We start from the raw sequence: 26,941 nt of genomic DNA, 5'->3' as shown, positions 1-26,941 counted from the left end.
TCTTCTTCAGAGCCTCTCAAAGAAATCTCTTGCTCTCGAGGCTCCCATCTCCACCCGCTGGATCACCTATTCCCTACCCCGTTTCCTTGTGCTGTGGTACGGCCGGCGAGGGGCCGGGCCGGCGGGGCGCGTGTGGCACCGTCGTTGCCGGCCCGGCGTTCGGTCAGCAGGGRCTTGCTGGGATCCCGCTCCTTCGCCCACATTGAGGGCGCAGCCGCGCTTCCCCACAGCGGCTCCCGGCGCCCCGGCAACTACTGCCATGGACAGGACCGCCGTGGCCAAGATGGGAGCGGTGGCGAGCGCCAGCGTGTGCGCGCTGGTGGGCGGGGTGGTGCTGGCGCAGTACATCTTCACCATGAAGAAGAAGACGGGTAAGAAGACCAAGATCATCGAGATGGTACGTGGTAAGAGGCCGAAAACCCCTCTGCCCCCGGACGCACGCCCTTCTCCTTGTCCTTCCCCTGCGTTCSGCGGCTCTCCACGGCCGCTCCCGCGGAGGCAGGCGGATATCCCGAGGGGATATCTGGAGGGGCACAGGGGGGACCTTGAGCTCAGTTTGGGATTTCTGTAAGGACAGGCGCTGAAGGCAGGAGCAGCTGTTCCGCCTCAGCGTGACCCACGGGCAYGGGAAAGGCTCTGCGCCGTCCTGCCCTCTCCTGTCCGGCCCATGGGTATGTGTAGATCCATAGGTACTTGCAGGATACATATGTACCTGTAGGRTACATAGGGACCTGCGGGTCTTGGTGGTAATTTACAATCCTGCTTGCAGTTTGTTTAAAAGAAAAATGGGCACACGCACACACATGTGTTCAACCATCTGTTGAAAATAGGAAGCACAGTCTGTTCACGGTTACTATAAAAGGAAGCTGGAGCTCGCTCTCTCCTGCTGCCCTTGTTAAACTGGTTATTTAGGAAATTGTTTAAATATCTGCTTATAAACAACTGGATCGTAAAAGGTCTTAGTTTGGACAACGTGCTGATTCTGTGGAAGTCCTTCAAATTTTGTGATTTGGACATCGCCGTGTTGAAGAACTGAACTGAAATCATCGAGGSGCTTGATGTTAGCTAATGGGTGTTTTGGGATCTCCCCTGCAGAATTTACTGAAAGCTCTGATGAATTTTTATAATTGCACATGGAAACAGATTTCAGTAAGAGCAGGATTCTGTATGTAAATTGTGAGCTGCCTAAGTACTCACTTGGCCACGCATTGCCACGCTTGCCAGTGGAATTCATGAAGTGTGGTTTGTGATAACGTTGGTCCAAAGAAGAATTCCACTGTAAGTTTTTACTAATCGTAGAGTCATCACTGTTGAAAAAATATTGTTTCTAATCGTCAGTGGTGTCATTTCGCAGTTTGGAGGGGGGTGCCTTGCTTTTTTGTTTCTTCAAGCCCTTTTCCAACAGCTTGTGGGAGAGAGCAGAAAGTTTGGATTGCCACTTKAGAAAGGTTTTAGAACAATTTCTCTTAAAGGGCTCTGGACTCTATAGTAGGCTTTTACCGAGATCATTTGAAAACTTACAGTGACATAACACTGATTAACTATGATTTTTACTTAATTTTTTTAATTCTTGTATTTCAATACTGGAACTTATTTTTGAGTCATGTGGACAATAAAACAACAACATCTAAAAGCATGATCATATGGGCGCTCAAAAGGCAAATCCAATAGTTTCACTAACTCCTGTTCATAGTATGAAATTTKATTTGAGCTGTAGTTCAGAAAGTACCAAATAATTGCTAAAATGTATTCATCTAAACTTTCTGTACTATGTTTAAATGGTGTTTTGGTTGGGAAGACTTGAACTTTGCCAAGTTTTGGCAAAGATTTTGCCTTTGGTCTGGGAAAAAATCATTACGCCAATGCTAAATCGATTTCTGGTAAGTGARTTTCTTAAGTATGTACTTCAGATAACATTTTCAGAGCTATGTTCTTGGACACAAATCTATGATCCTAAGTAGATATTTCCAAAAATTCCACTTTTATGACTAGAGATTTTCCGAGCTTTCAGTTGCAAGGAGAAAATTAAGCTTGTTGAAAGCATGTCTGCTTTCTCAYGCGGAAACATTTAATCAGTTGGATGCAACACGTTCATGCTCAAGAGAGTGAGCCTTTCAGATGATATTCAAGTTGGCAGCTTCCTCAGCTAGTAAACAATCRTTAATTCTAAAGATGCAAGTCTTCTTTCTTATGTAGTATTTTCAGTGGACACATGTTTTCAGGCTCTGCAATTTCTTTCAAGAAAATGAAGTAGTTGTGTAAACTTCATACCAAGGAGTTGTGTTTGTCAAGTATGGGCAAAAATGTGTTGTTGTGTTATACTTGAATATGCTGCATTCTGAAGAACTTTCTGACATAGTTTTATYCACTAATGTAGATTTGACTCAATGCTTGTCATTTACAAGATGCTGTATTGGTTTTMTTTTATCACAAGGGAGACCTTTTCTTGAGCTGTGGAGGAGAAGGTGCTGTTTTCCAGTCTGTAACTAAGTGTCAGTTAGGGTGGTGGTGAAGAACAATACTGCTTTATTGAGATACATATTTTTTAATAACAGGCTGGTCTTCCTAGATTAAAATTCTAGGATCTTTCTTGTATTTTCAGAAGATTTTTTTGTTCAAATTTTCTTTGGGTAACATTAAACTCTAGTTTTATATCCACATTAGACTCAGAATTACCTTGATRTATAACTTTTGTCAAAAGCAGTAGGGAGCAGGCCTATTTACACCTTAGTTATGTGAATGAAATATTCTTTCATTACAATTAACTACAGCAATTATTTTTTTTACTTTTTTCTTAGTCAAAATAGAATTAGATTAATATAAGTCCAAGTGTAAGTAAAAAGAAATACCTATAGCTGTCTCTGAGTGTTAAAAAGACAACGACATTTACAAATCAAACAGATTTGTAATCTATAAGACAAGTTAATACCAAGGATTATGATGCAAAGAATGTTTCATGTGAAGAAAAGTGGAAGGGAGACTCAAGCATTGTGGGAAAGGGTAACCCTCTTTCTTTATTGAATAATAAAATCAAGTAATTCTTAAATATCTAGCTCACATTTCAGTAGATAAGTTCCTTAGCACACCAATTAGCCTGRTACACAAATTTAAGCTTAATGAAGACAGTTTGCAAACAGGGAGTTTCCCTTCCGCACTCATGAATGTGGACAGAGTTACTTCAGCTCCACTTCTGAAGTAACAGSGGCATTAATAGTAATGGTCACATGAAGTTTCAGTCTGTGTGGCAAGAAGCAACCATATCCCAAAGCCTTTTGTTTCTAATTTTCACAGCTACATTGCTACTTCTGTAAAACTGTATTAAGTCTTTCTATATTCACGTGAAAGCAAAAGTTAGTCACAAGGTTGCGACTTTAATTTAAAGTGATGGTTAATGATTAATTAGTTCTCAGAGAAACTTCTTAGAAAATGTTTCCCAGCCTTATAGTAACATTCAGTGTTTTCAATTTTTCAGGCCACAGACAAGTCTGCAATTAAGTTGTGAATTCTTACATGGGTAATAGTTGTACTGCCAATAGATGTCAATTTTTTGATTACTCTTTGCCAAGCCTTTTAGCAGCTCAGCAGAAAACAGGTGTTCACAAACTAGAGTGGAAAACACTGCCTAAATCTTTCAAAAACACTCACCTGTAAGCATTAGCCTTTAGTAACATTAGCATTAGTAACATTTCATTGTTAATGAAAATATGGAGTTAACATAAAAAAAGCTTCTTAGACAAGTGACAGTATTTTTTATTTTATGTTTCGCAAACAAAGTTGTTAAAACCTCGGGTTTTTTTTGCAGCAGCGTGTTCCTCACTCTTTGGTTTTAGAACTTTTTGTTGCATTTTTTATTAGGATAAGAAACATAATAGAGCTTGTTGAAAACAGAATAGCAAAATACCTTGAGCTGCGACTTCCTCTCTTCATGTTTGTAGTCCAGAAAACTGAGCGAATGCTTAATTACATTGTCTATTTCTCCAGTCTGTCCCTGAAATGAGAGCTGTAATTGCATGAAAAAGAGACTGTGTATCAAAGTTCAGCAACAACAAATTAAAAGCAACTTAAAAGCAGTTTCTCGCTTTACTGGAAACATTTCAACCAGACGATTGTCTCTGGACAGTTTTCTTTTTATTGTGTTRGAGAAGGAAAGAAATGCACGGATATTTGCAGTATTAGAGTTTACCCGTAGAGAAGCTATTTATCTCCTTCCCTGAAAAATAAAGTAACATATTCTGTGAATATGACTGTTAGAGGGTTTATGGGGGGAGAATACATTTTCAATTTTTATTTTCTTTTGCCTGTCAATCTCTGGTGAGACTCGGTTCTTTCATCGGGCATAAGAGCATTTGTACCACAGATGAAGATACAACTGGCAGCAATCAYGCACCACTTCTTTATTCCTGTCTTGTTGCTGGTAACTAGTTGTTATAGTAACTGTGACGTTACTCTGGCAGGTTGACCTGCCAGTAGAGTAGAAAGCAGAGGAGTATTTAATGTGTAGCATGCATATTCAAGAATGTAAGTGGTTGGTATTTGCAACTCCTGCGTACGTACTTATGCCTATACAAAGCTGAAGAAGAGAGTGAGTCTGAGTAAACTCCTATCATTGAAAGGGCAATGGAAGGAAAATGGACTCTCTGATGATACTGCTGGAGGACATTGTCACTGGCTCAGTGAGCTTGAGAACTATGCAGTGATAYGATCCATTTGGGAATAATACTGTTCCTAAAGAATGTTGCTGTGATGTGAACCKAAGTAGTGAAAAATTAAAGAACTGCTGAGACCTAATACCACTCCTACRTATTAACATGTGACTGAGAGCCCTTACATTACTAGAATATTAGAACAGGTTKTAGAATATTGTTAACATTTTAAAACCAATTTAAATTTGACATTTGATATTGAATACTGGAGATGCCATATAAATATTTCTATAAACCTTGTGTTTTGTTTAGACTATAGTCCTTGATAGAAAAATCGATTGACAGTGATAGACACCAATTGAAAAAAAATTTATCTTGCCCATAGGTTGTTTGCTGAGATAATCATAATATATGSCACCTAGATAATGCATAATATCAAGCTGCCTAATGTAAGCCACCATAGAAATCACCTACCATGTGGCTTGTAAAGCAAGCTTTCATAGGGTACTAAAAACCCTAAGGACAATACATGTTGATACAACTAAGATACTAGTAATAGTTTTTAATTCTTACTGTAAAATAATTCAGTTGTAAATTTAAGAAATTTGGATCCAAGGCGAATAAAAATTGACTGAATTCCATTATTTTCTCCTCTCACTGTCAAAAATAAAAATGTCYACTACACAAATTATGTACATACTAATGTTTTACTTCATTTARTATAGTAAGCTGATCCTACAATGCAGCTATCTTTTTCAGAAGTAGGTTTTAATTTTCTGAAATTGCTGCTGTCTTTGGAGGTTGTTTTTTTTTAATTCAGTAGGTGTTGAAACCTACATTCTTACAAGGAATGGGTATGGGAAGATTAATTAAAGCTATAATTCTGCATTAGTTTCTTTAGAACTCATTTATCCTTGTTAGAACASTTATCAAAAACATAATTATGATCTATACCTGAAAACTGAGCTCCAAGTAGTAACTCTTGTCAGGATATAAAATACATTGTAGGTASAGGCTCAGAAGATCTTGTTTGCTGCTTTATCTTTTGCATAAAGGCTTTCTCCAAGACAGAAGAGCAATCTTTCAATTACCCATTCTGCTCTTGAGAATTATTTGTTACCTTTTAATAAATGCTGGTATGTGTTAAGTCATATTTTTAAGTGATTTTTCTCCTGTGATAACTCATAATTTTCAGTTGGGTTATAATGGCATCGCTTCTATTGAACTCTTTTTACAGCTTAAAACCAAAAGCACATACTGCAAGTCTTAAATGTGTTACCTTTAAATGTCAAACAACATAAGCAGTAATAAGGGGGYCTTAGTTGTCTGAATATACATATCATTGCAAATCTGTTCATATTATTAATTAAAATTGCATGGCATTCCAATCATACCATTCAGTCTTAAGAACTACCAGCTTTTATAAAAAATATCTAAATTGATCAATGTAAGCATTGAATAGACTCAGGGTATGGATCCATGSATTTATAAGCAGGACAATACTGTCTGTCAGTTTAAAAGCAATGTACCTGTAAATGTAAAAAACATGACAATTTATGTAAGCCTGGAAACTTGACAAGTGCCTGAACTTTTGAAGTTCTTTCTTGAAAAAATAAAAAGAAGAGTTAAAATCCCATGCAAAAAAAACCCATTACAGCTGCCTTTTACTTTTTATTTTCACTTGGATGAATTACCTAATACATGCAAAATACATATTCTATTCTGTGTTGGCTAGTTACAATTTACATGGTCTTGAGGCCGTCAGCCACCGTTCTTCCCTCCATGTGTGCACAAATACATGAGCGCATTTTGTGCAAGTAAACTACAGTATACTCTTCACTTACCACGAAGAGTTATTGGAGAGAGCTTAAGGAAAAATACTGGAAGAGAAGCAGACTGTTAGTTTTATTTCCGTGTTTTGGTKCGTTTGCCAGAGGGTAATTAATTTTCAATATCGAAGTTTTCGTTGGTTGAGCTGCACCATGCGGCTCTGAGCAGCAGGTGGCGCTGGTGCGAACCGTGTCTCTGAGGCAGCGGACCCTGCTTTGGAAGGAGCCTGTCCTTTAAGGATTCCTGTCCCACAGCGACTGGGTTTTGTCGGCAGGATTCCTGTCCCACAGCGACTGGATTTTGTCGGCAGGATTCCTGTCCCACAGCGACTGGATTTTGTCGGCAGGATTCCTGTCCCACAGCGACTGGCTTTTGTCAGCCGCTGCCCGACTGCGGTCAGACACTGTGCAGCTGAGCTGCTCCTGCTGCAGGGAGCCCCGAGCAGCAGCTGCCTGCCACATGCTCAGCACTGAAATCAGGCTAAGCRCAACTGAGAGGCAGGAACACCTCGCAACTATTCTTCTTGGCTTCCTTTCCTAACCACTGTGCAGGGATATAAGGCCAGATAAGGCTGGGCAAGAGCTGTTCAAGATATTGTCATGGAGGGTGTGGAAAATTAAAGACTGGCCTTCTTGCAGTCAAGGTACTGCGCAGCAGTTGATCTGCAGTGTTGGTTCTTCCTGGGGCACAGTCTTCATACAGCTCTTGACCAGTTGCTGGTTGTCAGTCTCTTTCTCCCATCCAAAAGTCATCAAACACCACAGGTCAGCTGCTGTAAAGCATCAGGGAACTTATGATGATTGCAGTAGGCAAATTTTTAGTTCAATGTCTAACACACAGCAGCTTGACTGGCAGTGTGCCATGAAGTTGGAATCTCTGGCTGTTTTGTTAGTCAACTTTATCTTAGGTTATTTATGCGGAGTTTGACTTCTCAAGAAAAAAACAGTACTTATTAAAAGTCCACAGAATTTTAAAATTTTGGCTAATCATCAAGAATGCTTTATATGAATACCAAAAAAATAATAAAAGAGAAGTCATTTTTCAGTACAATTGGACATATGTTTAAGGTTGCGGCACACAGGTCAAAGAAGACACCATGTTTAAATCTTAGAAGTAACTATATAATTTTTATTCATTAATGCCACAAAATAATTGCACTGACTTATTTCAGACAATAATTACAAAATAATTTTAAATAACATTTCTTTAAATAACAGAGATAATACCTATTGCTAGAAGGAAATGTGGCTTCTACTTTCCTATATATCAACCTTTAAAAAAATAATTTTATTTAATTTTTAATTGTATTTTATTTTTAAATGGATGGGCAAAGCCCAGACTTGGACACTGAAGATTCTTTAAGTACCTGAATACAGACTTTCAGACTTCCAGAGCTGGGTTTGCCACCAAGAAAATTCCTGTTCAAATGTACTTGTTCTTACTTGTTTCCCACTCATTATTTGCTTCCTATTTGAAGAAAGAATTAATACCACTGAAATGTACCATTAACCTTGTTTCCTTAAAGCTTTCCCTCTTTGTCAGAAACTTACTAGTTATCAGACTAAAAATGTAATTTTTTCATTCAGCAGCTATTAAAGCAATACTTACTATTATGAACCACATCTGCCTTTGCAACAAGTATCACTTATATCACTTATTTTATTATCACTGAGGGTAAGCCTGCATGTTCCCATGAAAAAATTGTACATGAAACCGAAGRGTAGGGATTAACACAAAGCAGTAGCAGTAATAATACTTTAGCAGTAGTGGAGTGAAAAGTATRGCAGTAGTAGTATTACTGCRTGTTGGTTTTGAATACTTCCAGAAGGTAAAYACACAGAGATACAAGATATAAGGAGCATCCAAGTGCATCTTTAGATGGATCCAGCAGTGAGAAACRCCCATAAAACAATGAGATGTGGAGCTGAAACAATCTCTCAGGCCTCAAGTTATGATGCTACCTGTTACCTTTAAAAGGAGGGTCTGGTAGCTGCTTTTCATCTTTAGATTTAATGGATTTTTTTTTTTCCAAGAACTTTAAAAAAGGGTTTGTAATCAAAGAGAACCTAGCAGTTAAAAACTTCATTAGTCTCAATGTGTAATTTAATTGAAATATTATATTAGCACTACATTCTTCCATCACAATTGTAGTGTCTAGTAGTGCATTGTRGATTAAACTTTGTCCTGCTGACTTTGCTTTCAAACTGAGTCCCACAACTCCACTATTCAAGGGTCAGAGTTTATTTGATCTAGATACAGCATTCTTGGGCTTAGTGATAAAAAATCTTAGCAGATTTTTTTTTTTTTTTAGAAACAGATAAGAGGAGAAGAGAATCAGCAGCRACTGCTTCAGTCCAAGCCTTGGCCTTAATGCAAATTCCATTCTAGATAGTGTTACATGGGAAGCTTCTAGGGAAACAAGCATTTGTTTAAGTTCTTTCAACAAATGTCCATGTAGGTATATACAGGATATTTCATTATGAAAAGTATACAGGCGAATGTACAATTTTGGGGGGAATAGTATAGCTTATCAAAATTGCCTTATTATGCAAGATGAGCTTTTGCTCACCTAACAGCTAATTAGGAATTTGCAAATTTGCCACTGAATATTTAGATACTGCCAGTTCTTAGAATTCTGTTTGCCCAGATATTTTTAAGAAGGATTAGTTGTACCAGCAGCCTCACTTCTAAGCATTCTTTAAGTAAGCATTGGATTTTGTATAATATGAGAGAGAAGTGGATCTTTCAGATAGCCAGACTCCAATATACTCCAAAGTATTAAAGGAGAGTACCACTCAAATTAGAATCCTTAATTGCCAAAAATGAATTTTCTGTATTTGTGTTCTCAGAAGAACAGGTAGGAACAAGGAAGGATGGGGTTAAAACTAAGATACTTGTGATTAARCTGAAACACTGTCATGAAAAGCAAGTGATTCTCCTTGTCATCACATGTTACCATCAGGGAGTGTTGTCTTGCCWTCGATGAAAAGTCTTATCTGATACAGATAGAATCATCTGTCTTGCAATGGTCTATAGCAGAAGCCCAAAGAAAGTATAAGAAAGGGGTGAGTTGTCATGAATGTTTTTCCTAGAATTATTTCTCTTCCTYCAGCAGGTTKTATTTCAGAGACAGTGTTTATAATYTGAGCTTGTTTCATATTATTACCCAGTACCATTTTAAGGCTGTTTAAATTGACAGTATCACAAAAAAGGAATTCTACATCTTACTACTTTACCTGATTGTGTGACTTGTAGCTGACTCCTTTGTTTTGAGTCTGCCTCCTCTTAAATTTAGTTGAGGACCTCTGCCTCTTATACTGGAAGAGACAGTCTTATSCTATTAACCCTGTAACACCCTGTTATATCCAGGCAAAGGAATTTTGTTGYATTCAATTGTTCATTGTATGAAATTTTTTTCTTGTAGCTCATTCTTAGTGCCCTTCTCAGGGCCTTTTCCAGTTCTACTCCATTTTCTGTAAGGTAGAGAAACCAGAACTGTATTTGGTATTTAAGGTGCRAGTTCATAATGATTTTTTAAAGATTTTATCCAGAAAGCATTGGTARGACTAGGCATCAGTGAAATATTAGTATGATGACCAAGAAAAAAAGTCTCCATTTTCATTCTGCCCAGCACTGAAAGAGTGTCACAACCTTGATTTCTTCCTTTCCGTCCTGGTGCTTTAGAAGCTGYTTTTAAAATTTAATTGTAATGTGATAAATTGTATTGATCTAAACTTGTTTACATTTAGATTTTTTTTAAAGGGCAGGAAAGAAACAATGAAGACAAAAAAACACAACAGATTAAATTTGGCTAGGTAGATGTGATATTTCCAAGAAACTCATTAGAACTGACTGAAGATCTCTTGATCATTTCCAGATACTCACTGGTAACTAAATAATACATAACCTTTTTTTTAGCCTGCCAGTCACAAAGGTTAATTTTCTCCACAGTGAGGGAATGAGAGCTAAGCACGGAGATGAGGTGGTTCCCCTAATATACAATCAGAGAAAGGTGCCTGTTCCAAGCTGTATTTATGCATCCCAGAATGTACAGAACTGTTCTGTATGTTTTGTATCTCCTGTGTTCTCTCAGACTAAATTTGTGCCTGAATTAATAATTGTCAGGATCACATTAAATACTAAAAATGGAGATGCTAGTTACTGTTAGCTCTTCATCTTCCTATAAAACTCAAAATGTCTGTTGATTTAYCACCAGCAGAAATCACTTCTTTTMAAATGTTTTTGTAAGCACAAGAGGAAGCTKCATAAGGGACAATGATGCTGCAATATGTTTTATTCTCTCATCAGAGAACTGTATTAAACACAAGAATAATTGCTTAAGGAGTTGTTTTGCTCTGTGTGTGTGTGTGTGTGTGTGTGTGTGTGTGTGTTGACCCTAGTAACTTTGTATTCAATACAGCCATAAATTAGAGGATCACCAGTTTTCTCATAAACTGTAAAGAAAGATGGATCTCTGATCAGATCCGGAAAATCTCTATTAAAAAAAAGTTGATAAACGTGTCATGTGATACCATTCAGGTTAAGATCCTCAACTTTTTAGCATGTGCCTTCTCTGGATTTGTCACAGTTTAATGAATTCAGTCTTTAATATGCTCTTAGCACTTTTCCATAATATATGCTGTTCAAGCACAATATTATGCTGTTCTTTTTAGAATTGTGTACACTCCTCACAAGTTGTGTCTCTGATAGACATACATTCATTTACAAATCATAGTTCTGTATTGCATCATGCCAGCTGTAAATATGTTTAGCTTGGCTTTTTGCATCAAACCTGTACTGCAAAGATAAGTGGTATCCAAAATTCCTGCCAAGGCTACCTTCTGAAGTCTTCCTAAGGCTACCTTCTAAACCCTAGCTTCATTTAACTGACCATTGATCTTACTTTCCTTTTAATTGTCACAGATACAAAAAGCTATTCCTGGAATCATTATGCTGTTCATTAACTGAGTTCACTAGGGCATGAATAATAATCATGTTTGAATACAGTTGAGTTATTTAGTTCCTTTCTTCTGCTTGGTCTTGGTACTTGAGTACCAAGGTTCAGTTACCTTTCCCTGTCTCAAGTAGTCTCCTTTGGAAAATATGTACTAAGTAAACTTATTACAAAAGCAAAATTAGACAACAAATACAGTTCTTTAATGTTTAAAATTGATCCCTTCAATAAGGCAAGGTATTGCTCAAGTAAAGTTGAGCAACATAATATATGGCGATATATTCAAAAGTTGCTCAGTGGTGGTAGGGTTACTAAACGGGAATAAAAGCTAGTAAGCTCATGAAAAACACTAGCTAATGTTTACACTGCAGACAGGATTCAATCACCTTTAAATTTTGTAGGAAATATTCTAATGAGCAGAAATTACTCTCAAATATGACCTCCTTCTTGRTCTTTAAAAGTTTATGTCAGTTTAGTTGAAGTATTTGATTTATTACTTAAGAAAAGGTTCAGCTTACTAGCTTAGGCAATTTRCCTGTGTCTTTCCACAAATGGATGCAGCTTAGGTCAGGGGTRTGTAAAGACTGGTAGAACCAGTTTTTCTTTGCTTTAGACTAAAACTTGCTGTGCTTCATATTTGAGAGCATCCTTTACTAACCAAGTTCACGTAATACACAAGCATACAAAGTTTAACCTTTTCCCAGTCTCATATAAGTGGCAAATCATCTAGTGTTTTCAATGTTGTTCTTTTTTTTTCTCTCTCTCTTCTTCTGCGCAGAATATTCTGTAGTCAAGATATGGCCCTCAGCCAAAGAGAAAAGGTTAAAATAGAACCTATCTGTTGAAATAACTACACCTCTTCAGTTTGTGGTTCTTAAAATATATTTAACTGACCTTACATATTTTGAGAGTAAAAATGTCATGCTGGAGTCTGTTTCTCTCTTTAAAAAATCAGCATTAATTTTAATTCCTCTTTYACCAGACATCAAACACTGTAAACAAAATGCTCAACAGACTCAGCATTAATAGAATGTGGTTAAATAGGAACTGCTGTAGTTTAAGTGTTGTACACAAAGATTTCTTAGAGTTGCAAAGACAGTCTTGTTTTTAGACAAGAGGCTTCATATATGGCATTTTCATTAAAGTGAAAGTATGCTGTTGATAAAGATAGATACTTTTCTAAGAATTAGGTGTTGGCTGTATTAATGTTTACAGAACTTTTGCTTATGACATCCTCTAGCACTTCAACTAAAACTGTAATCATTCATTTCGAAGGCTTTCCAATTAGCCTGCTGTACCAAAAAACAGTCTGTAAGAGTTGGACTTAATTTCTGTAACTGTTTTTTTCAATCTCAAAAAAAMAAAAAWTTTTTTTGAACACCTATTTTTTCTTTCCCCAACTTTCTTAAAGAGTAAGCTAACTTTCTTTAAGTTTTTGACAGCACTGGAGCTAATTTTCTCGCTGAATCACAGCTGAGAAGTACCAGAATAGCAACAGGCCAGCTCCCTGGCCCCCCAAATTCCAGCCTTATCTGTGAGGTTCACAAGACTCATTTATATATCAGTACTGTTGTCACCTTTGAAATATATAAAAATTCAAAAGCAAGTACTWTGTAAACTGAAWGTATAAAGTGATGCCTTTACCCAAACTACATGAMTTATCTAGCAAGCATATTTCATTGTTCATAAGGTTTTCTTAAAATWGAAAATYCASCAGTGATATAGGTAGCATATTTTTGTTATGCAAATAATTGGTATTTATTCAAGATAAGACATTATACTTAATTATATAATGTTTTCCAAACCTTATTATAAAAATATTAATGAAAAGCATGCCAACTGTATTAAAATAYTGTAAAAGGTAACATTCCCTGTCTGTTACCTATTACAACAGTGTGCAAATRTTGTAACAAGCAGTTTAGTGGTGACTGTGAATCCTGGCAATACCAGTGCCAGGTAAGTTCAATTTACCATATACAGTCTTTGCGGGGATTATATTATATTTTGAACATATCTTTCAAACTCTTTTGCTGATTCACGATACAGCAGACCTTAACTTGTTCATTTGAGGAGATCTTGGTCAATACTAAGAGGATAAGTGTTGMTTAAAGTTGCATGTTTTGTAATAGTTGTTTTGTTGGCTTAAAACAGTGAACACCTCTGAAAACAAAATGGAAATGCACCTGTAGGTCAGATACACTGAGGAATCCTGACAGACTACATAGTGGCCTACAGCTGGAATGTAGATACAAAACATACAGATCTACTGTACCATTCAGACAGTCTATTGGTTTTTTTTGTATAAAGCACACTCTCCTTTGAAGGAAATTTTCATAACTAATGAATTTCTAGAGTCCTGCTATTGTGGGGTTTTTTTGTAGCGTTCGAGGTTTTGTATGTGTTTCACCTGTAACCTTCCTTCGCTTCGGCTCTGACGATGGCGCTGGTCACATTGGTGGCCAGGTATGAATTGGCCTGATGTTGGTGGTTAGTCCTGACATCCTGAAACAGGGATCRTAAACCTGAGGTTGAACATGACTTATGGGGTAGTATAGAGAAGCTTGCACTGCTGCTMTAGCATAAATCAACTTCACGTGACACATTCAGGCATTTAGACAACTTTAAAGGGTAAAATAAGATTAGACAACAGTTCCTTCATCCCCTCATGCTAAAAAATATTTCTTTTTAATCCACCTTCTGTGTTATCTAGTTACGGTCTTTGATCAGGCAGCATGCCTAATGACAGACTTCTGAAAGCATGTGGAGTTGCCTTGTCTCAAAAATCCTGACAAACAAGGCTCCTTGATTTCCTGTTTCAGTATCACACAGATAATTACAGCCAAAACAAAGATTAATTAATTCATTTGCTCCTTCTGCATGAATAAACGTATGCTACCTAGTAAACATTAATGAGACCACGTCAATGAAGGTTTAAGAAATTTGTGGCACCCTACAACAGGAAATCCTAAAATACTTGGAAAGGTTTTGTAAATTGGTTTAAATGTAACAAAGTAGTAAAYTTCGTTGAAAAACAAGTGCCTTCTTCTGTTAGAGCAGCCCAAATTTGCCTGCTGCATCCATGAAAGCTGTTCATTCAGTGAAGGTCAAAGGTTTTGTTGTTGGTGAACCAGCTGATCATCTGTAAGCCCGTCAGGCTGTACTGCTGAGCATAACAAACTGCTGTGCTTTGCTGACGTGCGTCACAGGACCCTGGGGTTTTGCACGGGGATTAGTCAGGCTGTATTTGGAAACGCCCTCAACTGCACCCTGTGCTGCTATATTAGTGTTTCTCAAGCAAGAGGAATTTTCTTTTGCTTCTGCAGCTGCTCCTGCAAAACCCTCTGGTAAGTGTGCGCAGCTTCTGTCAGCAGTATCGGCTCTCTTCTTGTCTGTGTTTTTAAGCCAAGGTTATGAGCTGAGGGCTTACTTACTGTTGTTTACTGTGGCTGTGAAAAAAAACCTAAAAAACTGTATTTTAAATTAAAAATTTGATAGCACAGAATGAGCAACAGCATTGAAGGAATAAATAAACKTAGTGGTTTTAATTGAATAGGTTAATTCAACTTAAATGTACATTAAAATGTACTTTTAAATATGTATCAGAGTATTCTGAAGTGTTGGTATTTTCACAGTGATGTTGCTATGAACCATGCATGTTGGCTTTTATTTCTAAAGCAGAAATAGAAAGATCACATAATATAGCAGACCAATTCTTAAAAGGATTTGGTTGGTTTTTGTTGGCAGCCTGCATGCAAGCCCTGCATCTCTGGACTCTGCTTGCCACCTATGCTGTTGCAGTAGGACAAAATCAAGGACAGAAGAATCAGGAGTGTCCTAAGCTCAACGCACAGGTACTCTCCTTTAAAAACACAAGAGGAAACGCTGTTGTCATGTTTTCTGTAAAAGCGCTCTCTCCAGATTTTTATATGGGTTTTTTTCAAAATTAAGTATCAGAACCCAGCACATTAAGTATAAAAAAATGTAAATAAATAAACCGGAAAAAAATTATTTTCAGTGTGCATCCTATTCCATGTATTCAAATAGCTTAGGCAGTGAACCCATTTCCAGTTATTTCATTTTACCTGTGCTGGGTATCTAGTTTTACAGCACGTTATCAARCAACTGTGAAGATACTCAGTGTTCTGTTGTTTCATTCCCATAATAATATTTGCTTACTTACTTTTTAGATAAGTAGTCCTAAGGCTATTTCTTGGCAGAACTACTAAAATAGTAATTTGGTAATTACTAGTTACAAAGGATTTCTTACCATATTTGAGCTTGCATCATCTGAATATARAATGTATTATGGTTTTGGTAATTATAAATTAGTAAGTATTATCCTGAGCTCAGGTTATGCTAGCAGAGTGCACGATCACTAGTGAAGTTCTCTTGACTACCTGCACATAATGGAGTGACTGATGTGATTACACTCATGTCCASTACCTTTTGATGGTCCTGTCTAAAACACAAGCCTACKAATAGCTGGGGCAGCTAAGAGAACTTCTGTTGCATTCATGGACCGAAAATCAAATTGTCTGATTTAAAGGCAGTCTTGCTTTATATATAAATGAGTATAAACATAGCAGGAACAGATCCACGCTGTTCTGTGGATTTTGTTATGGCTCCCCTGCTTCTCACAACTCAAATGTTGCAAGTAGCAGAAGTTACATGAAGAAGCTTGCATACTTTTCAGAAGATTTTTGTAAGCTTTGCTTTCTAGAGGAAGTAATATTCTGTAATAATAGCAAAAAAAAGAAGAAAGGGGGTGGAAAATAATATGTAAATTAAGGAATGTGCCCTATTTCTTCACAGTTTCACCGGACTGTTATTTTCGTCCACTAGGAACATCAAAATCAATTTTCTGTAGCTTCTGGATATCAAATTTGCCAGCTATCACTGCTGCCATGCCCTGCCTTTTTTTGGTATATGTCCATAAGTAAACATATGTGATAGTAGTCTAAGACTTTGAAATTGGGCATCTGCAGTTCCCAAAATAAATGTAACTTATTCTTGGTTTATACTCTCTTACCTGAAAGCTGTCGCCATAGACTAGAATAAAATTTACAAATAATTTACCCTGTCGAATTTATCACTTTGATTTGCATTTATTTTGCTCAGAAATAACATGAATAATTCCCTCTCCTTGCCAACCCACCCTCGTGTGCTGTCCCTATCAAAAGATAACAGGTTTGAAACYTAGTCTAGGTCRAGGCAGTTTTACCAATAAAGTAGGAAAACAGAAATTGTGTGATACTTGAAATTTACATACTGTCAATAGCATTACAGCTAGATCTTATTTATTGTCACTTTTATGACATTATGATAATCTGAAATTTTGTGGAATATTTTTAATACATTTACAAGTGTGAGAACAGTTCTTACTATGATTCAGAATTACTGACATCTAACAAAGTACTCCGTCAATYACTGGGATTTATAGAGAAGTTCCCTTAAAATTTTGTCCACCCATAAATCCAGGGTGTTTTCGCAGCAGTGATTTTTAGGAGGCTTCCATACTAGATCAGTCTTTATAAAATAAGGAAACTTGGTATTTGCCAAGGAGTGTAAGCTTACAGGGTATCAGTATAAAAATACTCTGCTCCAGTTTTTTTATGTCCTTCGTCAAAGCGTTACTTAGCAGACTTATGATGACAACCTCCTACAGTCTGAGTTATTACTAGTAATATTTCAGGCTGTGTGTCTAGAGCTGGTTGTGAAATGAACCATATCTCTATGTGGTTAAGATAGCAAGTAATTCATCAACTCATCCTTCCCTACCTAAAACTACCAACAGTAAAAACAAAAGGTCACGCAGTTGCCCTTTGTATGAAATTTTTTATTTGACATTTGAAATTTTTTTTCTATTTTTTTTTCTTTAATCGCAGGGTAATCACTTGTTTTACTGGGTAGAGGAAGGAAAGTAACTGCTCTACCTCCAACACTTAGATTGAAAAGTTCAGTGTAATCCTAACTCCAGAACATGACATTACTCCTTGTGGACACAATCAGTTATTAATTTCCTGGGATACCTAATTGGAAATGCCTACTATGACAGCTGTAAATTCACTTAGATCACCAAAATGAATGATAGGACTTAGCACCAACTCTTGTTTTATAATCAAACTGACATAGCATGCACTTAGATACACACTGCCTCACATACTAAGAAAACAACTTATGTATTAACCTGCATACATAAAAGTTTTATTTGCACTTCTGTTATCCAGAAGATATATGTATATAAGAAACTGCATTTCAAAACTAGAATTCAATACAGTCTTCACAGCAAATACTTCTCTTTATTTACCCCAGCTACACAGATGCATGTCTCATGTACTAAATAGATTTGTAATTTTCAAAACGATCCTTGTTGTAAATGACCCATTCTGTGGTTTGTAGGACTGGGGGATTTCCAAACCTGCGTGAATCCATTACTGTTCATTCCTCAAGGTATGACCATAACATTCTTAGCTACAAAATAATTTCCTGCATCCTTGTTCCAGTTACCTGCTATTACAAACAAGCAGATAGTTTTTCCTTTTCATAAATCCAACTAAGCTCAATCTTTAAAACAGTCTTTTTCAGTTTTTTCTTCCTTCTCTCAAGGGCTCCWTAAAAATATCAGAGACTAGAAACTAAAATGCATTTGTGGCCAGTGTGTATGCCAACCGCAAATTACCTTTGGAAGTTGTCATCTTTTAACRTGTTTTAAGGCATACCAGCTTCTGAGCTATTCAGTACACATAGATGTCCTTGGTAAGAAAGCAAAACTCTTCTCACACTTTTGTAACATGACAGAATACATAGGGGCTCTTAAGTGATTTAATGTGATGTACTTTCAGATGTCACAATGAATTATAAATTCCTTTTCCTGTCCTTATTTAGTTTTAGTTCTGTGTGTAGAAGCTTCTGGTTCTGAAAAGCTTTCTTGACTTTCTTTAAGTGCTGTGGGGATTTTTGGTTGGCTCCTTGTCCATTTGTGCTCATCCCAGTCAACGGTTGCATCAGAATTTTGAGAGGCTTATGTGCATATTGAGTTGACTCCTGGATTTYCTTAAACAGTAATTGGAAACAAAAGTTTTATTAAATTGACTGAACTTTAGATCCTTTGCTTTTTCATCTGKCTTACCAGTTCTTTCCGACTAGAATCTGCTTTTCTCTTTCTCTTTCCTCTTTCTCTGTGAAGAACAACAAATAYGCAACAGTGAAACAACAGCTAAACTGGACAGAAGTGTGAAACATTGGAGGAGGCAGTTTGCCAGAAAATTGGTGGCTGCAGTTTTGGTTTCATTTACACATTCCTTAGATAGTTTCATTTACTTGTACTATAATAATGATAGACTAAATAAAAGAAGTGCTACTTAATGTTCAGTTGCAAATAKTAGTACAAGGAACTAGTGATGGGAAAAGTGGCTATTTGGCTAACCCTATTTGTCTGAAGCTTTATCAGGTGTCAAACCCATAACGTAGACTTACTTTGTTCTTGTGAAAGTGCCTGTGAGACTGAAAATGTCTGGGTTATACTTGCTGCAGAAGACTTACCCTCACCCCTAAAATTTCTTCAACCAATTCTTGTGCAAAAATTAAAAATGTGCTAGAAATAAATTCATCTTATAAGCTGATCTTGAGTGGGAGTTTATACCATCAAAGCAGGAAGCTTTCATCATACTTAAATCTTAAGCAATATCTTGTTTAACATCATCTACTAAAGTGTTTACCAAAAGATTTTTCCTCAGGTTGTTTTAGAAACTTATGAAAGGGCTCAGTCTGAAATGAAACAATTCCAAACAAGCCAATTTTCCTCATCCAGTCTCTTCCTYTGATCTCTCCATCTCACCCAACACCTGTTTAAATTAGTTATATTAGGAAATCTGTTGCTTAGTATCTAAGTAAACCAGATAAGGCTGGAACTACTTCTTATAAAAGCATGCATTTAGATTTCCTTTTGTTTAATTTTTGCTTTCCAGATCTTAAAATACACACATAATTTGCTGAAAGTTAAATAAATTAGATTAGACAATTTACAGTAAAAAAATGACCAAACACAAAGTGTTTTGTGTTTCTTCATAAAGAATGTTGTATACCCAGAAAAAAAGTGGAAAGCCTAATTTTGTTTACCAGCACCATATAACAAAAAAAATACCATAAAACACCTTCAAAGAGTTACAGATTATTAATATTCTGTTTTGTGAAGCTAGCTGTGCTGCTAATTGTGAATAAAGAAATGCTTTGTGAAGGTATAGCTCAAAAGATTAGTGAATTCTTTAATGGATATTTTTCAGGAATTTTATTTCTTGTTAACTCATTAGCTTTCTCAATGACTCACAGCCTGGGAAGTAGCTGAGAGCTGGAAGTCAATCCTAATGTGTTTTTTGTGAATTTGCTGTGCTAAAAGAAGTATCAACAAGGCACTGCAACCACACAGGGAACGATGGGATCTTGGCTTAGGAGATGCCACTTTTACAGAAAATGTCTTTGCCAAAGGATGGGAAAGGAAAACTTTAATTCTTCTAATCRAATTTAAAATAATCCAGTTTATTTCTTTATGAGATTTATAAGGCAAAGAAGCAGCGAATATTCTGTTCAGGATGGAAGTTTAGACAAGGTACTCTGGTACTGGTGAAACTTTTTGAATGGTGAAAAAACTTGGAAATTGATCAGAGACTCATGATTAGGATTCTGGAAGGATTTCTCTTTTCAGTAGTGTCTTTGAGGATATCAGCCAGAAAGCAGCAGTGAGCACAGGGGGGATTAGAATTATTTGGTATATTGAAAGATAGGAGCACTGATATGGAAGAAAAGATACAATCCAGCAAGGTTAAATGGAAAATTTAGTACTTAGTACAAATACCTCTTTCTGTCTAGGAGTCATTTTGAAGAACAGTTTGTCATTACCAACTGAATGTGAATCATTCTCACCATATCACTGCTAACACAGGGCATGTATTTTAATGAGTATGCAAAGATATTACCTGAAGTCATGGGCCAAAGTGGCCCTTCAGCCGAGGCYTTGTCAAAGCACTGCAGAAAGGTTATACCCACAGGCATGGATGCTGTGTTGGAAAAACAATGTGCTTCAAGTGATTGACAACATCAAGAATTATAGAAATTTAAAAACTGTGTTCTGCAAAAGAACACTGAGGTTTCATATTCAGAAAGAAGGGAAATATTTATCCACTGAGCACCTGAGAAAAAGAATACTTTTGTCCAAGTTGAGTGATCTAAAATTACAGTAWGGAAGATTAGATGGAGATCAGGGAAACTTTTCTAAGCTTAAAGGTAGTTGGGGAAAGTGAGGAATATGTGAGTGGGGGTTTTGAAAACGAGTTAGACAAGCCTCTGCTGAGAGGGATGTAGCTGCAATGCTTTGCTCCCACCTGACGAGCAAGTGGACTAGGGCTGATACTTACAGYTATCTCCAGCTCCTTTTCTGTCTGGCACACAAGTGTCTTTTCCATTACAAAAGCATGTGTTTGCAAAACTTTAAAATGCCACCTTTTTCTCAAATCMTAATCAAATTGCAATTTGACTGCAAGTTGGCTGTTACTAATGAAGAAAAGACTTTGTAGCACCGAGAGCTGGAGGAAAGAGTTCTGCGTGATTTGTTTGCGATACAAGAACTTTGGGTCCAGAAATGTGTCTTGAAATACAAGCTAGCCCGCCCCCACTTTTATTTTATTAGCTCATTGCAGCGAAKATTACATGCTAGCCATAAGAAAAGCTGAAGTATCAGTATGTTAAAAATGTAATTCCTAATACCTCATCATCTCTRAAGTTTTAGAAACAGAAGATAAAGTTTACTACTCGTAAATGCCCATTGGTTGCAAATGTCTGATGCCTTTGCTTTAGAGTGGGTCCATACAYAATTGTAAAAGAAGGAAATACATACTACATTGGGAAATTTCTGTAAATAAATAGTTCTTTTACCATTTCTGCAAGGTTAAAGATAAAATTTTAGAGTAAAGTCTTTGGGGGGTTGTTTGGGGATGAATGGGGTTTTGTGGGTTTGGCATTTTTTTTTCTTTTTTTACACCAAATTCAGCATTTAGCATAACATTTGAGAAATATACTCATCCAAAAGGAATATATTGTGAAATATCAYGTGTTATTTCAAAAGTGTGAAATAGGTAATGGTAGTAATTGATGGACTGGCTAGAGTGGGTATTACTGTACAGCCTTGTTGTAGTTGGAATCCTCAGTTGACATTCATTCAGCATTCTCAAGGAAACAATGGATGTCTAAAGTCACTCTGTCTTGTTTATCTCTGTTGAGACTTTTAAGGGCATATCAATGGCAAAAAGAKTTAGTTTTAAGTTTTATCATCTGCTAAAGACATATTTAGCACAAGATGATCCTCTATGTCCTGTTCTTATACATTTCCCACAAATATAATTATCTTTTCTGTGAGTGTCAACTTATTGAATAATTTGGTATTAGGAAAGGAAAGTAAATAGAACAGTATGCAGTCATCAGTATTTTCTGTTTCTTCTTACCCTTGTCCTTCTGTGCTAAACATGTCTCGATGTTATGTGAAACTGTTTATCAATGCAGAGTTTCCAATCTGTTGGATAGCAGGTATTGMCTAGTAAATTTTCCTCTGTAAGTATATTTATGTCTTTGTTCTTACTCTTTATAGATGCCAGAATTTCAGAAGAAGACTGTCCATATTAAGGACCCAGGGAGAGTAGAGGAAATTATTTGTGGCCTCATTAAAGGTGGAGCTGCCAAACTTCAGGTAAAGATAGTAGATGGAATAAAAGCAACTGTGGGATTGTTACTCTATGACAAAAAAATTAAGCCCATATATATATGTAGTAAAATTCAACCTTCAAGAAATCTCCAAAACTAGACATGTTAACTTTTTTAATAGTCCTTGTTGGTTCAACTGTAATTCAGCCAGACACTAGTTAAGTAAATTATATAAGCATACAAGCTTAGTAATTTCATGAAATATTCTGACCAAAGGAATGAAAAAAACAGTTTTGTTAGAAAAAATGTTATTCTTCTGGGATATGCTAGATTCCATAACAATGGCTCAATAGAATAGGGAGGTTTCTGTCACACACATGCTACTCAGCTGCAGCTATTGTTAATCGTTCAGAATTTCTAGCCATTCTTTATTTTGTCCCTCCATGTTGTAAGACAGTTTTGCTTTTTCTTTCCTTAAATAGATTATTACAGATTTTGATATGACATTAAGTAGATTTTCCTACAATGGAAAAAGATGTCCAACTTGTCATAGTGAGTACTTTTTTTTTAATATAGATTGATTTGTTCAGTCCTTTTAGTTTTTCCTATATTTTAATTTTCTATTCTATTTATTCCCCAATGAGATTTTACATTGACTTGTTATTTAACCTGTACATTCTACTGATGAAGTATTCTAGTGACTGTCTGTGGTTCTATGTGTATATATATATTAATCAAAAACTGTGTGAATTAATCAGAGAAGTTGTCATTCACAATTAAAGCATTAAGTTTTAAACTCTCAGATGCTAGTGACTAAATATGGTATGGTTGACTCCTCTTTTTCAAGAGCCCATTATAGTCCTGACACCTGCGAGAACCAGACAGTAAACTCCTTACAATTCTTAGCAATTTTATCCCTATGCTRTAGTCTTTTGGAACAAACAAGAAGTGGGAACTCTAAAACATATAGGATGCCTCAGGATGATTTCAGAAACAATTAAATTTCAACAAATACAAAAGCTTGTAACTGACCTTGTAATTCAGAGATGAAGGGAAGGGCATCTTGATACTTATGCCTTTTGCTGGTAAGAAAAGTTCTGAGGAAACATTTTTGGTATGTCACCAGCCATTGTCATCTGTGCCATTTACAGTGTTGTAGAGCAAAGGAAAAGAAATGTACCGTCTTGTTTAACTCTTCTGTTTTTTTCACCCTCTCCCCAGACATCATTGATAACTCTAAGATCATCACAGATGAATGTCGGAAAAAGGTAAACAAAAAACCTACAGGCATTTGATTTGTTGTACAGACATCAATTCTTGTCATTATTCCCTGACAAGAATGTTATTTTGATTGGTTAGACCAAATGCCAAATGTTATTTTATGAAATACATTAAATATCTGATGGGTTTTTTTCCCTTCAGTTATTGCAGCTGAAAGAAACCTATTATGCCATTGAAATTGATCCAGCCCTCACCATTGAAGAGAAATACCCATATATGGTAGAATGGTAAGAGACACCTCCTTATGTTCAAATTGTACTAAGATTGGATATAATAAGTTTTCAAAAGCAAATTAATGCCAGTTACTTAGCTTTTAGCTATCACATTAACTGAATTCATATCTTTAAGTTTTGTACAACTGGTTCTGTTTTGCTGTTCACTTGAATGAGCAAGAATTAGCCATACAGAATGCTTTTCATCATGAAATTTAATGGAAGATAAATCTTAGCAAGCAATATTCAACCCATTTTTTGTTTATGTTCTAGGTACCATAAATCTCATGCTCTWCTCATTGAACAAGGCTTACAGAAGGACAAGTTTGCAGAAATTGTAAGGGAATCTGATGTTATGCTCAAGTAAGTTCCTTTTGATTTGAATGATACTGTTTCAGAGCACTTTCTGTACGTTCTTCCTGAGTGTTGGGGGGAAGAGAAAAAAACAAAAATTTTATAAACCCACACACATTCCCCAGAATGTGACACCTTAATCTTGGAACACATTGACCTCTCCAAGCTCCCACTTTATTGATGTGTTGTATCTAAATGCAGACAATAATCACACTGTATAAAGCAGATATCTGGATTTTTTTAGTCCCATGTCTACAAGCTTAATTTCTGTAGACTTGCATTTTCTTTAAATTGCACTGTTGATCTTTTTAAGAGCAATGTAGAGTTTAACTCAATTTCTTTTGAGAAACACTTGAGAAAATGTTTCATGTGTTGTATTAAATATTTTTCTTCCTCTGAGGCTGAAAGCAAGTTTAAAAGACAGAAAAATCCTTGTTTGAAATGTGCTGGGGCTCCCATCTCTTTGAAAGCCCTCTAAAATTGTCTGTAAATTTTGGACTACTGGAACAGGATGTTAGAACTTAAATTGTGGAAGTATTTGTTTATAACACTAACTGAATTCTCTTTTTTTTTGTACAAGCACCCAGTCTCTGCCTGTTTGAAAGCCTATRTCCATGTGGGTTGAATCTTCAGCTAAAATTCTTTCCAAAACTTTCACAATACTTTTTTAAAATGTAAAATTCTACCAATCTGTGTTTGTATGGAAAAAGCAGATAGAGATGTTCCTGGAATACTATACATAGGGTATTGAACACTAAAAAACTTTCAGAAGAGAGCAACAATACATGTTTTCAGGATTTAAAAACAAATTTGTTTTATAGTAATGACCCTACAGAAAGTCACATTTAATCAAGCAAGAYTGAAAGGAGATGTACAGCCTGATAGTAGCTACAGTGAGTTTTACCAGCTGCTTGCTTGTTCTGGAGGACTTAGGGAAGGGAAGGGTTTTTAAATCTTTAAAAAATTATTAGATTTTTTGGGGGGGAAATAATAATATTTTACAGACCAAGAATTAACAGCTTGAGGCAGCAGTTTCTTGCTAACTACATGCCTTCTGTTAGGTTGATGGTTCTTSCTAACCGGAAAAGTGAAGTAAAAGAAATAAAGTGCTCAGGAAGATTAATTCTTTTCCAAAGATTATGTGATTGTCTCCTAAAAACTCAGACTTTTCTTGGCTTGTTTTCTTTGAGATTTGATTTGTATTTACATTCTGTATTGCAGAGAAGGGTATGAGAACTTCTTTGACAAGCTCAGTGAACATAATATTCCTGTGTTCATATTCTCTGCTGGGATTGGTGACATTCTTGAGGAAGTAATCCACCAGGCTGGGGTCTACCATTCTAATGTCAAAGTGGTTTCCAATTTCATGGATTTTGATGAAAACGTAAGTCTGAGATAGCACATCCTTATCAAACATGTTTGTCMAATAGCACACAATCTAGTAGCTATTTATATACACTACAAGATATACATATATACTCCTCCAAGCAGGGAGCATCACTGTCTGCCTGCTCTWAACAGTGCTGTCACAGCCATTACATTACTCAACACTAATTTATCTTGTCCATCATCACAGATAACATAGTTCAATGTTGGCTCAACAGTAACATCACCTCTTTTGTTCTGGAGTCTGTCTGAATGGTACCAGAAATAACTTCAGTGTCGCTTTTTTCAATAGGGAATATTAAAAGGATTTAAAGGAGAATTGATTCACGTTTACAACAAACATGATGGTGCCTTGAAGAACACAGAGTACTTCAAACAGCTAAAAGACAACAGCAATATTATACTGCTGGGTGATTCTCAAGGAGACTTGAGCATGGCAGATGGAGTAGCAAATGTTGAGAACATTCTTAAGATTGGCTATCTCAATGATAAAGTAAGTAGCCTTACATAACCTTGTATGCTTTGAATGAAATACTGGGAGCTAGAAACAGGGTCATTATAATACGGTTGAGATATCAAACCAAGGTTTTAGCCCATATTGGGCTTGAAATTTCAAACATTTTTTATGCATTTTTTTTCTGAAGCTCAAAACCGTAAGTATATATTGCTTTGGTCTTTGTGCAGAGCTACTTCCAAAGGGTATTTTCTAGAGAAGTAATATTCGGAAGCTATAAAAATGAATTATCTTAAATTCCTGCGGCTCCTTCTCCTTTCAGTTCTGAAYTGATAATTGAGAGAAATTAAAATGTTCCAAATAAAAAATTGAGGCAGTCTCTCCTCTTTTTACTTTTTGGGTTTTTGAAGTGTCACTCAACTGATTATTTGCAAAGTTGTAATGAACATTCAGTAGCATTGAGGAGAGAGAAGTCTTCAGTTTTATATTTCTCCCTGCCTTTCCAGAAGCAGTTCTTCTTTCAGTATCTCTATGTGTGAGATCCTGGAATAAACATGAGGTATTATATCCTGGAATGCACTTTAGGTCAGGCCACTACTACTCTGTCCCCCGGTGGAATTCACTTGTAGGAGTGATACATTATTTGCATGGCTCATTCCCAGAAYTTGGTGGAAAGATTGGGCAATATTTTAATGACGAGAAGTCTTTTGGTAATTAATTCTRTAACTAAGTGGGTCTTTCTCTTTATCCCTTCTGTAATTAGGTAGATGAGCTTTTGGAAAAATATATGGACTCTTATGATATTGTCTTGGTGAAAGATGAATCCCTGGAAGTTGCCAACTCCATTCTACAGAAAATCCTGTAAATTGCAGTCTCAAGTCACTCCATTCCTTCCAGGAGGCAACTGGACAGAAGAGCACACGTGTGCTATCTTAGATGTGTTTATTACTCATTTATGGAACTGTTTAATTTAATTTAAAACTTTTATCTTCATTTTGGTATTATGGAATATATATGGTATCAGTTGTCAACTACAAGCTACTTTTACTGCTCTTACACTGTTCTTTATTGTCTCACACTCCTGTTATAACTAGATCTAAATTGGATTTATAGATGTGATAAACTGCTGCTGATGGGA

General features: G+C 36.3%; 1 protein-coding gene across 5 annotated transcripts; it reads left to right on the top strand.

Annotated features, from left to right (window-relative positions):
- Positions 1-123: 123 nt before the first annotated feature.
- On the top strand, positions 124-26,941 carry NT5C3A (5'-nucleotidase, cytosolic IIIA). 5 transcript variants are annotated; one of them, XM_057367717.1, is made up of 10 exons: positions 124-371; positions 15,172-15,278; positions 22,064-22,162; positions 22,599-22,668; positions 23,338-23,384; positions 23,539-23,624; positions 23,883-23,972; positions 25,185-25,347; positions 25,642-25,842; positions 26,567-26,941. In XM_057367717.1, exons 1-10 carry the CDS (start codon positions 260-262, stop codon positions 26,666-26,668), a joined length of 1,077 nt encoding a protein of 358 aa, XP_057223700.1. In that variant the 5' UTR covers positions 124-259; the 3' UTR covers positions 26,669-26,941. The 5 variants fall into 5 exon arrangements, with proteins under 5 accessions (XP_057223700.1, XP_057223696.1, XP_057223698.1 ...); XM_057367715.1 differs by having other exon boundaries at positions 333-397; XM_057367714.1 differs by lacking the exon at positions 124-371 and adding an exon at positions 14,694-14,771.

This window comes from Malurus melanocephalus, unplaced genomic scaffold, assembly GCF_030028575.1.
Source record: "Malurus melanocephalus ecotype Western Australia unplaced genomic scaffold, MMel_1.1 scaffold_83, whole genome shotgun sequence".
NCBI lineage: Eukaryota > Metazoa > Chordata > Aves > Passeriformes > Maluridae > Malurus > Malurus melanocephalus.
The sequence above is the reverse complement of the archived record's forward strand: the minus strand, read 5'-3'. Positions and strand labels throughout refer to the sequence as shown.